The sequence below is a fragment of the Stegodyphus dumicola genome, chromosome 1, assembly GCF_044657685.1.
Source record: "Stegodyphus dumicola isolate Sdum_Otavi_A_Nest chromosome 1, ASM4465768v1".
In the NCBI taxonomy this organism is placed as follows: domain Eukaryota; kingdom Metazoa; phylum Arthropoda; class Arachnida; order Araneae; family Eresidae; genus Stegodyphus; species Stegodyphus dumicola.
The window spans coordinates 152,259,310-152,275,188 of record NC_140768.1 but is presented as its reverse complement, the minus strand read 5'-3'; the positions used below and the strand labels follow the sequence as shown (position 1 = coordinate 152,275,188).

The 15,879-nt window shown below is 30.4% G+C and overlaps 1 protein-coding gene across 3 annotated transcripts in view; it reads left to right on the top strand.

The window, feature by feature from the left end:
• Positions 1-15,879, top strand: part of LOC118203681 (uncharacterized) — a 115,851-nt gene that overhangs the window by 51,449 nt on the left and 48,523 nt on the right. For 2 of the 3 annotated variants that reach the window (XM_085822162.1, XM_085822159.1), the window contains exons 9-12: positions 1,923-2,236; positions 5,012-5,078; positions 6,149-6,445; positions 9,159-9,649. In XM_085822162.1, coding sequence (XP_085678288.1) covers positions 1,923-2,236; positions 5,012-5,078; positions 6,149-6,445; positions 9,159-9,649 — 1,169 coding nt within the window. Of the gene's footprint in view, positions 1-1,922; positions 2,237-5,011; positions 5,079-6,148; positions 6,446-9,158; positions 9,650-13,484; positions 13,788-15,879 lie in introns of all 3 variants that reach the window. The other variant, XM_085822169.1, reaches the window with a different exon arrangement.

Here is a 15,879-nt window from a genome sequence, read left to right as displayed (position 1 = left end):
TTATGTAATCAATTTCAAATTATAGTTAGATTAGGAGACCCAGACAAAAGTCATTGACACTCTCAGAGGGTTGATATGTGGGCATTAAGTGCATGATTCAAATAAGAGATGATGGCTAGAAAGCTCTCTCAGGGTCTTTCTGCTTCATCTAGAACAATCCGTTCAGATTGTAAAGAAATACTTAATAGAGCAGCTTGTTTATGTGCAGTGGCCAGTACTACTCTCTCAACATATCACATAAGAAAGCTGGCTTTTTGTAGAGCCAGGCATATCATACTTGGACACAGCAAGATTGGGCTGTACTGATGAGCCGAGATTCAGTATGCAGAGTGATTCTCGGTGAGTCTTCATCCGAAGAGAGCCTGTGACCTGCTGTCCCACATTAAGGAAATTGACCACTTTGGTGGAAGTAGAATCCTTGTATGTGAAGGTATTGTGTTGAATGATCTTGCATCACTGCTTTATTAAGTGGGTGATATGTTTCACATAGTGTTATAGAGATGAGGCTCCTTAATCTTATGAGAGGCATTTCTAGGGAGTTGTTGGAAAGCAGTTTATTTTTCATGGATAATAACAGGAGGCCACACAAAGCTCAAATGATTGATGATTTTCTGCAGAAAGAAGTATTAGCCATATGATGTGGCCATTAAGGTCATTGGATCTAAATCTTGTAGAATATACTTTCAGTGTCCTAGAAAGAAGCATTGCATAAATATCCCAGGACTTTCCAAGCACTGAAATGTTTGCCTTAAAAAGAATGGGATTTATTGATGCAAGCTATGATCAGCAACCTTATTTATAATGTAAGAACCTCTTGTGAGACATATAAAGCTGTCAAGGTGACCACTGGTATTTTTTGGTTTTGCATTCCACAAAGCATTTACTTCCCCTCCTCATGAGTTACTATGTTACTTTGGCTCTCTGGTGGCATCAGTGCATAAAATTTCATTTCAATGAACTAATTTCATTTTGAGATACTGTATGTTTTGTGTTTGCAACTTTAATTTTAGACATGAGTATATTTATTAGATCAAGTGTCATCAATGTTTAACCTAATTTCATTCACTTTTTAAATGTATTATCTTATAATAATTCGCCGAATAAATACTTGAATCAGTATTTATTCGGCGTGTTATTGTGTCTTAATTATTATCTTATATTTTATGTCTAGCATAATATTGTTTTTAAACTAAATTTTGGATTTTGAGTTTGTGTAAATTAAATTTTGAAGGTTACAAATTTGAATTTTACTATTTGAAGAATGTAGAATTTTGAAATTTATGCCAGTATATAATAATGAGAATGTATATTAACTTTGTATGCTTATAAAAGAAATTTTAGGTCAACGTACATAAAGTATTTGTATTCTGCATATAAAATTATTTATTAATTATTCATGTACGAAATTAATGTAAGTAAATAATATATATATCAGATTTGTATTGCATGACTATCTTTTATTTATTTATCCTTTATTCCCTGTTTTTCATTATAGTTTGATTTTCATTTAAAAATTTTTGTATATTTTAAAAATTTATTATTTTTTATTTTTGCAAATCAGTCTGGCCATAGAGGTGAAAAAAGATTTTTTTTAAACCTCTTGGAATCAGCTGACATTAAATAAACTCGTACTTCAGTTAAAACTTACTTAATGAATTGAAATTTCTGCAGTGAAATCTTCGTCTGCTTGTTTTGTCAACTGTAATTTATTGTGATTATTTAAAGGAAAACATTAAAAATGAAAATTTAGATCATTAATAACTATCTGTATGTGTAGAGATGTACTTACAATTCCAAAACATATACCAGACTATTTGTTCAAAAACTATGAATCAGTAACTGAAGTTTGAGTTTATCACAGGCTAATTATTATTTTATGATTTGTTTTTTTCTTTGATTGTGTTTATAATTTCTTTTTCTAGACATCAATCAAGAGATAGGTAAAATTACCGACTCTACATCTTTTTTGATTAAAAAGATGTTAAATGGTGAAATATCACCTTCTGATATTCCAGAAGAAATGCCTTCTAAAGAGAAACTTCCTCAGAACTTACAAAATGATGTTAATGATGACCGTAGTGAGGCAGGAACATATACTGTCGAAACTGAACAAGCTGACTGTGATGTTGAGGAAGCTAGGAAAAAAATTGATGAGGTGTTTGGTGTTATTCAACTTTCCAATTCTGTTCTGTCCTCTTCGTATTCATCAAGCACAACTTCATCATCCAATAAACAGGTAAATTCTTCTGCTATGTAAATTTCATTATATATATGTAAAGATATAGTACATCTAGTGGTGTTTTTTTAATTAAATATTTTTTATTTTTTTATGGATAAATCCTGTTTAAAACAAAGAGCCATACTCTATGGTAAGTACACTTGCCTAAGGCTTTATTTATCATATAATATTAGTGCAACCACCTTGGCACAGTTTGGCAGTTTCTTACAGAAGAAAAATAATGATGATTTATAATTGTAAGCGGTTATTTAGTATGTGCATTTTGCATGTTTTACATCTTGATAAAGTATCTTGAAAATCAACAAGTCTACTTACAAATGCATGTTTCTTTCATTTTGTTGAAAATTTCGTGGGAGTGTTTTAAGATTATGCACTTATGATATTCCCTTTAATGGTATTACGGCAGACTCGCGCAGAAATTTATTGTAATTTCTTCTGCAATCAAATTCCCCTAGTATATGTTTTAAAAGTTTTAAAATTGAGTTTAGGATAAATAATATCATGATTTGTCTATTAAAAACTATTAAAACTCAAAATTTAAATAATAATAATAAAAAAGGTGCATAAAAATTGCAACATTGCTTTTAACAAACAATATTTAAATATTTAATAGGCTGAAAAATTTATATGTACATTGTTGTCAGAGTTTGACACATTCTGAAAATTTAGAAACAAAATGGTTGCAGTAATATATAAATGATAAATGGCCAAGATATATATATATACACACACCTAATTCTATTTACATGAGGCTTTTTTATATGAATTTGATGTAACACGAATTCAAATCAATATACTTCTTTTTCACCTGTTTTCTTATTACACATGTCATTTTGATTAAACTCAAGCTGAGCCAGTTTCTAGAGTTTTTATCTAAGATGGTAGAGAAAGATTTGATGACTCATCGTTTGAAAATATTGAGGAATCGTTAGTTGGCAAAACCCTAAGTGAAGATAAAATATTAGAAGTTTTCCTTGCAGCTAATCCGACAGAGTATAATGATGATGAAGAAACTGATCATTACAAAGGCAGATTTAATATAAAAAAGTCTGGAAACAGCCAGAAAATTGGGTGATCATTTTGCCAAATGTGACCATAACGATTAACATGGTGGGAAGTTTCAGTGTCAACTGAAGCTGTCAACAGTCCCTTACAAAGAATTACATAACAGCCTAACCAAAACATGAAAACAACAATTAATAACTGAAATCATTTGTAAAATCGGTGAAAAGTCAGCAGCGAGAAAACTGATGGTAATTTTGCTCAAAAGATCACAGAAAGAATTTTTTTAATAGAGGAAGATGATAATGTTCACATTTTTAGTTATAGCAGTGATATCCTAATCATTTACAACACAGCACCATTTATTGTCAGAGCATGAAAATTAATAAAATTTTGTTATGTGTAATATTTTTTGTTCATAAATAATTTTTGGTTTAAAACATGAGTTTACTTTAATGCATTTTGTTACAAATTATTGCATGCACATTTTGTTAGAATAAGTAGCTTAAAGTTAATTTTTTAGATGATTTTATAAAATTATATTTGTTGATATTTAAGTCCGGAACTAGATGGATTTTCTCCCATAGATATAGTGTCTTTTTTTTTACTCATGTTCTTCAAGGATGCATATCATATAAAAACAGGATAAGGTGTTTATATGTTGCAAATATGTATTTTTAGCATTTAATATTCTTTTATTGTTCTGCAACTTTAATCGTTTTTTATCACAACAGGTCATAGGTGGAATAAATTTTATTCAGTTTTAATTTCTTTATGGTGTTCACATATAATAAAAAGGAGTGTGTGATTATATGTTCAGAATACTTGTTTTGTGGAGGTGCTATAGAACTTTTATGCTAAGCTGTATATCATGGGCTTTTTGGCATTAGAAACATCTATAATAGAATCTAAATTTGTTGGCCTATTCCATGACATTATTCTATCAGAGTGTTTATTAACCACATGGATGCTAAGTATTGTAGCTTAAGAAATGTGTTTAAGTTTACATCTTTGTGATATGCCAGATTGCCCAATTCATAGTGTATTGGCCACTGTACTTAGCATAAAACTCTTAGTTTATCTTTTAAATTATGACTGACACATAACGTAATGATTTAAAACCAATAAATATATTTCTTAATACTGTCATAAAATCCTCAGATTATCTTTCAAATTATGACTACATAACATCCTGAATGATTTAAAAGCAATAAATGTATTTCATAATAATTTACCTCTTATTTTTAGTTATGTATCTGATAAATGTAATTTCTGATATATCATGTTGAGAAAATTAATAAAGGGTTTCCTATATCTTATATGCCTCAGTGCAGAATAATAATTTGGATTTTCATATTTAACCTTGAATTTATATGTGATTTAGAAGCTTGATTTATTAGCATAATTTTTACTTTCATCCTTGATGTGAACCTGGTAATATTTTCATAAAATATTTTGCTTGAGAATATGTTAACATATTTATGAAACCAAAATTTCATAAATTAATAATTTTAAAAAATCTTAATTCTGGTGTTAGATTTTTTAATCAATATCTATGTCTGTTATATTATTTTATATGTCGAAAGTTAAAATTTTCAAGCATGGTTAGATCCTGCTTTTATTTGATAGTGATCATCTCCAATAATAAAAGCTTTCATTAACAGTGGTAAAATTTTTTTGCTTTAAGAATTTTTTTAAGTGTATCGTATATTTATTATTATTATTATTATTTCAAAAGTGTATTTAATGTTTACAAATTTTCATTTGCAGATTCCACGTCTTAATGGCCGTCTCAAACCTAATATTTTAAAATCTTCCATTACGCCTAAACAAAGAGGTTAGTGTAAGAAATTTCTTTTGAATTCTGTTTCACATCTTTTGTAAATTAGGTTTCCTCTTCAAGTCCGCCCTTTTTTAATCTATAAAGTATTTTAAGTATTGTTAATGTTATTCAACATAAATAAAATGTTATTTTAAAATTATGGTATTAAGAAGATCATTTTAAATTAGATATAATATGCTTTATAATGTAATCCTACTTAAATTTGTTAAGGTTTTGTAAAAACGCACTTAAATGTCGCTTGGTAAATATAACAGCACAAAAGCCTAGAGACCAGAAGTGTAGCAGGCAATAATCTTTACTTCCTTATCCACTATTTCAACAAACAAAAATTGTTACCAAACAGCATGATTTAGTGCCAATAACGGATAAGTGTAACTTCATAGGCCATTCATAAATCTTCACTTAAGTTCTCTTTAACCCTTATTAAACTTCAGCTAGTTTAGTTTTAATAATAAAGGATATAAATGAACTGCTGTTTTATGTTTTTTTCTCTCACATTTTGAAAAAAGATTAAAATTTGAGACCTCTCGTTTACAGTACATTATGCATTGAAGTACTTTCAAAGATACAGTGGCCAAACAGTAAAATCACTGAACAGTGATAATTTGATTGAGCTTCAAATCCTTGTGAATGGGCATATTGTAGGGTTTCCCTGTGTGTTGTGTGAATACGAGTCTGGTGATCCATAAAAAAATTATTCGCAAAGGCTTCTGTTCCCTCATACAGATAGCACACAAGTGCTTCATAATCTAATTTAATTATAATCTAGTTCTTTTAAACTTCATTTCAATAGTTGACTCGAGGTTGGTGGATTCTTTATCAGCTTTCAAGATCAACAAGGGAGTGCATAAAGTACCCTATAACATCAAGAGCAAACTACATGTTATATTTTCATTAAACAAAATGAGGTATGTTGAATACTGTAAAAGGAATATAGAAAAATTGTCTACAAATGGTTTCCCAGCTTTTCTTAATACACCTGATATCTTTTATTTTTATCAAATGCATTTGCTTTTTGCCCCCCCCCCATTTCAAAATCATATTAATAAATTATATAATTCCAGAACCTAATATTCAGTGGAATTCTGGAACCAAAACCTATGGAAGGAATAGAGGTCAAGGACCAACACCAGCGGCATCAACAGAAAGTCTGAATCATTCAGACACCTTGCCACGATCTTTGCAACGTACAAGAAAAATGTCTGATCCTCCTTCAACTCCAGATCGAACCAGACGTGCAAAATTAGCTACATCTCCGAAATCTCCTGGAAAAACTAAAACACCTTCAACTCTGAAATCTCCTGGTTCATTATCAAATAATCTTTCAGCTGCTCCATCAAGTAGGGAATCATCTTCCAAAGGTATAATTTATTATTATGTATTTTTTTTTTATTCAGTGTCATATTCTGTTAGTGATCTATGGGTGTTGAGTTTAAATAATATTTTTTATAGTTAAAAATGATTGAACCTTTATGTGATGAAGAATAAAAATTGAAATATTCTGTAGAAGATTGCACCTGTACTTGGTCAAATACATTCAAAAGAAAGAAAGGAAAAACCGGAAATTCTTTGGTATCTGAAATCCAGGCAGAATCTCAGAAGTGAACAATGAAATGTAGATAGCTTTAGTGATTTTTGGTTGCAAGTTACTATTGATAATTGTGATAACTTCCCCGCCCCAAATAAATATTTTGCCAGTAGTGGCTAAACTTATACCTATAATTTGCTGTTTCCGTCAAGCAAGATTGCAATATTTGGAATTGTTTAACTCTTCCATTAATGGAGGAGCAAGCAGAATGTGGTTAAGAATGCCAAAAATAACAGCCTTACCCTGTAAACCATGTCAAATTTTGTAATTCAACATATTTTGATCCATATATATAATTATTTTGCGAGATTTGGACAAAATAACCAAGATTGAACTTTCTTTAAACGGGCTATTGCCAAATAATGAAGAGTGTGTGTTTCAACTCTTTCAGGGAAAGAAATTAATTATCTGTAGTTAAAGATTTTACTTAAGTAGTTCTTTATCAAGTAGCTATGCATCTTGAATGTATTGTTAGGGTTGCCATTACTCTTTTTATGCCAAAATTTATATTTGGTGGTGCATGTGGTTCGAATATCAAAAATATATTTTTAATTTTTGTTACAACTAGAATTAAAAATTAATACTTTATCATTGCTTCAGAAAGACATGTTTTAAATAAGTTTAAAAAAAACTTTCACTTCTTGTTCCTTCTTTCATGCTGAAACTGACAGCATGTTCAGCCAGGATTCAGAAAGCAGAGATGATGATTTCACATTTTCTCAATTAAGAAACCTAATAGTCTCAAAACTAGCTTCCAAACTAAAATTTGGTGGCTGATAATTCATCACCTTGGTTGGCTAGAACTCATCTAGTTCTCATTTGTCCCTTTAAGTGAACTAAAATTGTAGTAAATTATTGTTAAAAATTCTCCATGTATGCTCTTATGGTTAACTAGTAGCACATCCAGCTAACAGTTGGAAAATCTATAGTTTTATCTTAACGAAATGTGTAGTTGATTTTTTTGTTTCTCACCCCCCTCCAACTGAAAAAAACCTTAATTCTCTACAAATTCATAATTTTCTTGTGAGTGTTGGCAAAAAAAGCAGTTTAAAATAAAGAAATTTTATGACTCATCAGGAAGCAGTAACTGTTCCATTTTAGGAAAATGGGGCTCAGAAATTTTGAAAGAAATCAAGTTTTAAAGCAAACGTGTCAACAGATATTTGAAAAATGTAACAAGCACCTTTTTATCCCCATTTAATCCTTATTTTCTTTTTGTATAAGATATATTTAATAAATATTTTTTTGTAATGTCAGAAAGAAATAATTATCGTTTCATGCTTTTTTGAATATATTTACATTTTCTTTAAAAACCTTAATCTAATTTTTCTTTTTTACTCCAAATCTGCAAAGTTATAAAATCCATGCAGCCCTAGATTAAAGGTGTGCAGATTGTTGTTTTGCTGCTGCATATGTACTATACATTATATAGAAGTACTAATCAAGAAACTGGGTTCGATTGCAACAAATTTTACTTTTGTGGAATTATAAGTAGAGAAAGATATAATTCTGTAATCACTTTATGATTAAGAGTAGTGAAAGATGTAAATCAGAAGAATCTGTATATTTGATTAAATTTTAAAAAATATCCGCGATCGTTTCTTTACAAAATGTTTTATAAAGATTATATATTCTTCTTATCAGAATGTTAGGAACTTGCATTATTCTGGCTTGCATTTTCTTGGTGATTAAACATCTTCAGTTACATTTGAGTAATTCATTACTGTTTCTCATCTATAGCATTTTTTAATCTATAAAAAGGACATCTCTAGTAACAATCATTTGCATACATCATTTGTCCAAGCATTTGCATTTTTTATTCTGATCTTTCCGCAGCTCAATTTCATGTACTACATCACTTGAACAGCTAAGCATTTATATAATATTGACAATCAAATTAAATTAAACAGTTAAACATTTAATTAATGTTACAGAAATTGCATAAGAGTGAGAAGCTGTTGTTAGGAATAAACACATAAGAATTACAATGTGTCAATGGGGATGGTTTGTTGCCATAAAAATTCTTGACGTCAAAATAATATTGCCAAGATGAAGAAGCACTGAAAAATCTCATTATATACTCATAATGCAAAGATCATGTTGATCATATGTACTAGAAGTTAAATATTTTTGTATCCTCCTCTGTGTGATGTTCGCTATAGCTAAAATTGGTACATTGTTAGCAGATTTAAAATTTGGCATATTGTTGCTACAGCCAGAAGTCTAAAATGAAAATGTTATGTGAACAGCTAAACTTTATGCATAAATAGGTGATAAATTATTAAAAAATACTCATTAAAATGTATCATTTTTATGGAATATATTAAATAAAAATTGTAAATTATGAATTTGTATTCAGTGAAATAATTTCCTTTCCTGTGCATTATTTAATAAGCTGTATTTTGAGAATCTGTCTACTGTAATATATGTTTTAGCAAATTTAATATATGCTGTGCATTTTAATAATTTTTTTTCTTTCTATCCAGCCGAAGATGTAACACGAAGACGATCTACTGATACTCGATCGGAAGGATCAAAATCACCTCATGCAAGTGCTCAATGGCAAAAAGTCCCTTGGAATCTCTCTGGCTCTGATCTGGACCTCGATCGCAGCAAATCAGAAAATAATAGCATTCTTTCCGACACTAGCACTGAGCCTAGCTCACACAGTTCTCACTCTGGTCAGAGTAGACCTGATCAGGCTCCCCAAATGCGACTCAATCGGGCATTTGCGTTACGTAGGGCAAGGTTAGAAGCAGAGAGCGGAAAGCGAGGCAAAGAGAATCGAGCATCCACTGGTAGTAGTCAGCAAAAACCTATCAAGAAATCTGCAAAATTATCATCGAGTACCTCCACACTACGAGATGAGAGCAGTAGTGGAGGTAGTAGCAAAATGAACTTTAGATTAGCTCCTACTGTTTCAAAACCATTTACTGGCAGGCAAATGGTTCAGTGTTCTGATCCTCTGAAGAGGAAGGTATGTCACATGAATATTTTTTAATTAATGGTATATTCATAATTTTAACTTTAAAAAAATATTCTTTCTTAATAAATTGCCGTCAAGTTTAATCATCAGAATTGGCAAACTTAATTGCCCACTCCGTAATATGCAGATTTAAAATGTTTACAAGTACTGATGTGCTGGCCATGCTAACTTGAAATTACTGAAATATTTTATTCCGTATGTAATACTTGTGCTGATGTAGTGATGGCTAGTGATTTATGTAAACAGTTTTTTTTTTTTTTTTTTTTCTTGTGTATGCAATTAAAAGCATGTTATAGTTTCTTTCCTTCATATCTTCGGTCTTTTAAAATACCAATTCACAACCAGCAAGTGCACTAATAATTAAAATACCAGTTCACAACCAGCAAGTGCACTAATAATTAAAATATTGATCTCGGTGGTACATTTAATGAAAATTTTACATAAAGGCCAAACAAACTATTCTGTAACAAAACTATGCAGTTTCTGTTACAGAATTTTTAATGATACATTAAATAATAAGTCTGTGATAGTTTCTGCCTAAATATATAATATGTTTTAAAAAAAGAAAATATAAGTGGTTGAAAATCTTAAAATTTCCATTTATTTTACAATTCAGAAAAACCAGTTTAATTTGATAGTTTTGTTGTTGCTGCACTGATCTGTAGTAAAAGCCATATTTGCTACATTTTTATGAATAACTGTTTCTATAATTTTCAGCAGTTTTAAGTACCTGAATTCTTTCATTATGAGCATGTAATTCTCAATTTACTGTTGTAAGTAATGGCAGTCAACTTAGTGAAATTAAATTTTTGGTACTTTTCCGTTTTGCCGGCGCAAACGATAAAGTCGCCAATAATGGTAGAACTGATGCCAAATGGAATATCTTCACTGGTAACCTTTTACCTTTCATTTTCAAAACAAGTCACAGCCATCTCTTATCAGATTGATTGTTTCTTTCAATACTGGCATACAATTATCTAAAATTTTTACTAGTTAAATTTTATGCCCTAAGACCATTCACGGTAATTAGGATGAAATCCCACCATTTACTCGAAGCCGAAAATATAGAAAAGGCAAAATGAAGGGTTAAATTCATCAAATCTAATGAGAATGCACTAGCAAAGTAAAGCACTGCGGTTTTACATAATTTCTGAGTTAGCTATTCGTACGATTTGAAATAATTCTTGTATTTAAACTTGTATTTCATAAGATTTAACTTGAAATTAATGTAGATAATTACTGAGAGAATTAGTTTTTGTAGTTTGGACATGAGATAAGATCACTTGTGGTCACGTGATACAAACCGGCGAATCAGGATGTTGAACCATGAAAGCATAGTAAATTCTTAAATTAATGTCTTTTTACAAATTTATTGCTTTATTTATTGGCTTTTTACAAAATTTCAAACCATATTAAAATGTTTATGCCTTCCAAATAAAAAATTCTTAGAACTATCATTTGTTAACATTTTTTATGTGTATACTGTATGCTTTCGCCAGCAAAGTCTGCTTGGCGAGATTTGCGCTGGCGAAACGGAAAAGTACCAAATTTTTTAGTGAACTGTAATTTACATAAATTCTACATGATTTAGCTCTTGTTATCATTAAATTGAACTATTTTTATTGATTTTCTATAAATTTGTACTTTTTACCTATTTTTGTACTCCAGAGGAGGATAAAAACTATGTAATTTTATACTTGTTAATCCATTTTAAAATTAACTTAGATGTGAATTCTTGTGATGCAAGGCATATGTTGAAGACATTTGGCATGTTATTTTATTATTAGTATTTGGTCTAAGTTATAATCACTTATATTTCTTTCACATTTTATTTTATTTAAGGTGAACTGCATGTTTACATATTGATTTTGAAGACTAAGAAAATTTTTACTTCTGATAGTTTTATATTAATAAAATGCATAAGAAAGTAAAATTTTTTTTTTTGCAAAATTCAGTTAAAGATTACCTTTCAGGATTGTGATATTTAGATATGTGACCACTGTATCTTCTAAGCATGCTTTTTTGACTGTACTCAAGTATTATTTCAGTGTGTACATTATAGCAGGGCTCCCAGACATTTTATCTATCACCTTATTTTTCATTTCTCCTTCCTTTACCCTGCTGACTTGTACTTCAGCTAACCACTTCTTCTACAGTTATAATTGCTATTTTGGAGCATTATTTACACAGTTAGTGTATGTAAAATTTTACTCTGCATGTTGCTTGTTTGAATCATAGCATTTTTTTTTTTTTTCCAAATTGTTTTATACAAAAATAATTTTTATTCGCTAAATCCCTGTGGCCAATAGTACGTGAAATAATTAAATGTTTGAGCAATTTTTTGGTAATTTTTTTTATTAATTAAATTTTTTCTGTAATATAATGCATTATGTGGAAGGAAAAGTTAGGTATAAAAGGTAGTTATAAGCAGTTTTTTTTTAAAGCTATGTAATTCACATTAGATGAAATAATATTTTTTGCTGAAGCTAATATTATCCTTAGCTTGTGCAGAAATTTGATCAAGGTATTTGCTAAAATAAATATGATAAGAAAAAAAAAGCATTTATATAAATTTTTTTTCCGCAGTGTGCTCTGAAAATAATGAGCAAAAAAATTGTTATAGATGTTTATTTAATTTCAAAATGAAAATAAAATATTTAATCACAATAACTTGTAGATAAAGCATCGTGTTAAAATTAAAACTTTTTTCTTCCATTAGATGAACAAGTAATGCCCATGTTAGGCCAGTTTGAATTTCACAGAAAATAGTTGTAATGCGGTAGCTTATAAAAAAGATATTTTTATATTATTATGTTTTATAGTTTAAAGCAATTGATAAATAAAAAATTGTCTCGTGTAAAGTTACGATAGCAAAAATATTGTATTCTTTTAATAGAAGATAGTATTGTGTTCTAGTTTTTTAATAACTTATTTAATCTATATTTGAGATGGACATTGTTGTAGAGGAGATTGAAATATTAGTTCTAAAGCAAGTTTGAAGTGTACCATGGTTTTCAATTCTTACATATGTTTGAAACAACTTTTGAGCTACTAGGGTATCAAAATCGTAAAAACAACCTTGTATTTAGCGTAAGTATATTGAAACAATCGATTTCGAGTGCAACTAAATGTCCCTCCTCATCAGGAGAAAGAAATACCTAGAAAGAAGAAAACTAAAGGGGAAGGAGTCTCAGAAACACGTAGTCCTTATCAGCATTGCACGTGGTTATAACCAGATTTTTAATCAGAGTTATACTGGCCGCCTACTTTTACTGAGCCAGGCTATCTGATCAAACATGTAACACAAAGGACAAAGAATTAGCGAAGTTAAAAATAGAATGAATTCGAAATTCAGATTTTGAGCGTGAAGGTGCAGTTGCCCCTCGCTCTCTATTTTTAACTTCGCTAATTCTTTGTCCTTTGTGCTACATGTTTGATTAGATAGCCTGGCTCAGTAAAAGTAGGCGGCCAGTGTAACTCTGATTAAAAATCTGGTTATAACCACGTGCAGTGCTGATAAGGACCATGTGTGTCTGAGACTCCTTCCCCTTTAGTTTTCTTCTTTCTCCTGATGAGGAGGGACCTTTAGCTGCCCTCGAAATCGATTGAGTGTTTTAATATACTTACGCTAAATACAAGGTTGTTTTTACGATTTTGATTGTCACATTAGCGTGTTTCTCTTCTAGTCTACTAGGATATATCCTTAATTATTTCCCTGGAATACTAGAAGTACTTATCCCATGACTGCCATAAACTCTTTTTTCTAATATTTCTTCTTTCTAATTGCATTTTCCTCCCTAACTCTCCTGGGTGCCCTGTCTTACAGAATGAGTTAAAAGGTGGACACAGACGTATCGAAAGTGATCCCGGAAAAGGTATTCCGGTGTGGAAGACTGACTTACGTCCTGCTGCATCTGACTATGATGAAAAAGGTGCAGGAAAGCCTGTACCAATGGATATATCATTGGATGAAAGCAGGCTGCAAACATTTCACAGATCAGTGTCTTGTAGCATTGTGAATGAAACTGATGTGCCAAAATCTAAAGGTTACCATCGTGGTACACCTCTTCATCGAGATTTCCCTGCCTCTCTTATTAAAAACTTAGATTCTATTCTTTCTGGTTCTCAGGTATATTATCTTTCCCTTAATGAGTATATTAAAAATTCTATGTAAATAATAGTAATAATAAATATGACAACTGCAATTGACATTGGTGTAGTCGTAGAAGTCATAGAATATTATTGTCTATATTTTATCAGCAGTCTGAAAAGCAGGCATTCTATAGAATAGCTAGACAGTTTATAGAATGCATGGCATGTGTGAATATCTGAATTATTTTAATGTTATATGTAGTTTCCCGAGACATTATATCTAATGATAAATGCTGTTTAGGCAAGGAAATTGGAAGAAAGGAAAAGCGTATATTGAAAAGACATGTTGAAAGAAACACAAAGTATAGGACTTTCTTTTTGTGGAAAACAAAATGATAGTCCCATACTACTTCTTAGAAGTTAGCTTAGTTCATATTGTTGATTAACTTCCAATAAATAGTTTCAGTTAGAAAAATACTGTTTTTGGCATTGTTTTCCTTATATCTTAGACAGTTCATCTACGTCTTAAGATTCTTTGTTAACGTGCTATGATTCATGATATAACGTGATTCAACGTGCTATGATTCTTTGTTAGACACTATACCTTAGTTTTCCATTTTTATGCAGTAGGGGCTAGACTCTTTGTTGAACAAAGTAGCATATTTCATCACATTTGAACAAAGATTGAAATGTAAATGAGAAATTCTCCATCTCTGAGATGAGTGTTGAAAATCCAGTGCCAGTAGAAACATTATTAGCGGGTATGTTTTCTACTGTACCAGTTTGTATTTTGGTATGAATGTGTCAAATATTAATAATTACAAATTTTTACGTCTAATTTTCAATATCCTATATATTTCATAGGTATTCTGTACAGTGCCTGCTTTTGTAAAGTTCTGGTAACATATATAATAAGCATAATCTGTTTGGAAGTTGCATTTCCAATGTTAAAAATATAAATATATAAAGAATGCTGTTCTAAAATCTGTCATTAAATGAGATTGGATTCAATTGCAAATTTGCATTTTAAGATAGTGTATGAAGATGGTTTCTTAGTGTTTGACATAAATCTGTAAAATTGGGAACAACAATGCCTTAACCTGTTTGGTGCAAAGGTGTTTTTCACATTTTCATGATATAGAATTTCAAATTTCAAATTAAAGTCAAATTCTATCATTCTAGTGCATAACAATGTTAATTATTTTTTGAATGATGACTGAGTTCACTGGCATTCCTCTTTCAACTAAGCTTTCAAAATTATTCCTAATTGTTACTAAAGTTCAGATTTTAGATGAATTAAAATGCAACAGTTCAGTTTATGACTAATATCTCATTTATTCACAAATTTTCAAAAGTTTTGTCAAACAGTTAATTAATTGGAAATTAGAATGTTTGGAATTAGTCATTCTTTTACCAATGTTTTTAAGAATTTCTCAGAGTATTAGATGTTATTTAAGTTTAATTATTATTTACTTCTAAGCATGCTTTTTTGACTGCACTCAAGTATTATTTCAGTGTGTACATTATAGCAGGGCTCCCAGACATTGGTGTCTGGTTTGTTTGGTGGTTTGCTTTTTTGTTCAAAGCCAAGTAGCATAACTCAAAAGGCTTCCTGAATAGCTCATAGATAGAATTGCATATGGTATGGCATTAGAAACATTAGTTTATTGATTACTGTAATTTTCTAATGTTCATAATTATCAGTTCAAGACATGCGACACATAAATGGCATTTGACACATCTTTTAATTACAAATTGAATTATTCTTCATGAAATTGATTACTATGCTAAACTAAGTGGTACAACAGCCCTAGTGGGCACGGCCTGCAGGTCGCTAAGTGCATCAGCATATGCCCTGGACAAGTGGTGAGCTTGTCGCAGGCCCTCCCCAGTGTTTCGTCCCCAAGCAAACTTGGTACTCATTTTATTGACTTATTCATTGATGAAAGGCTGACTCAACCTTTCCCAGCCCGGAGATTGAACCTCGGACCTGTGGTGCAGCTGCACGGTGCACTAGCCACTATTGACTACTATATGACATTAAAAATATTAGTTTATTGATTACTATAATTTTACAAATGTTCATAATTATCAGTGCAGTATATTTGACTCATAAATTAAATGCATAT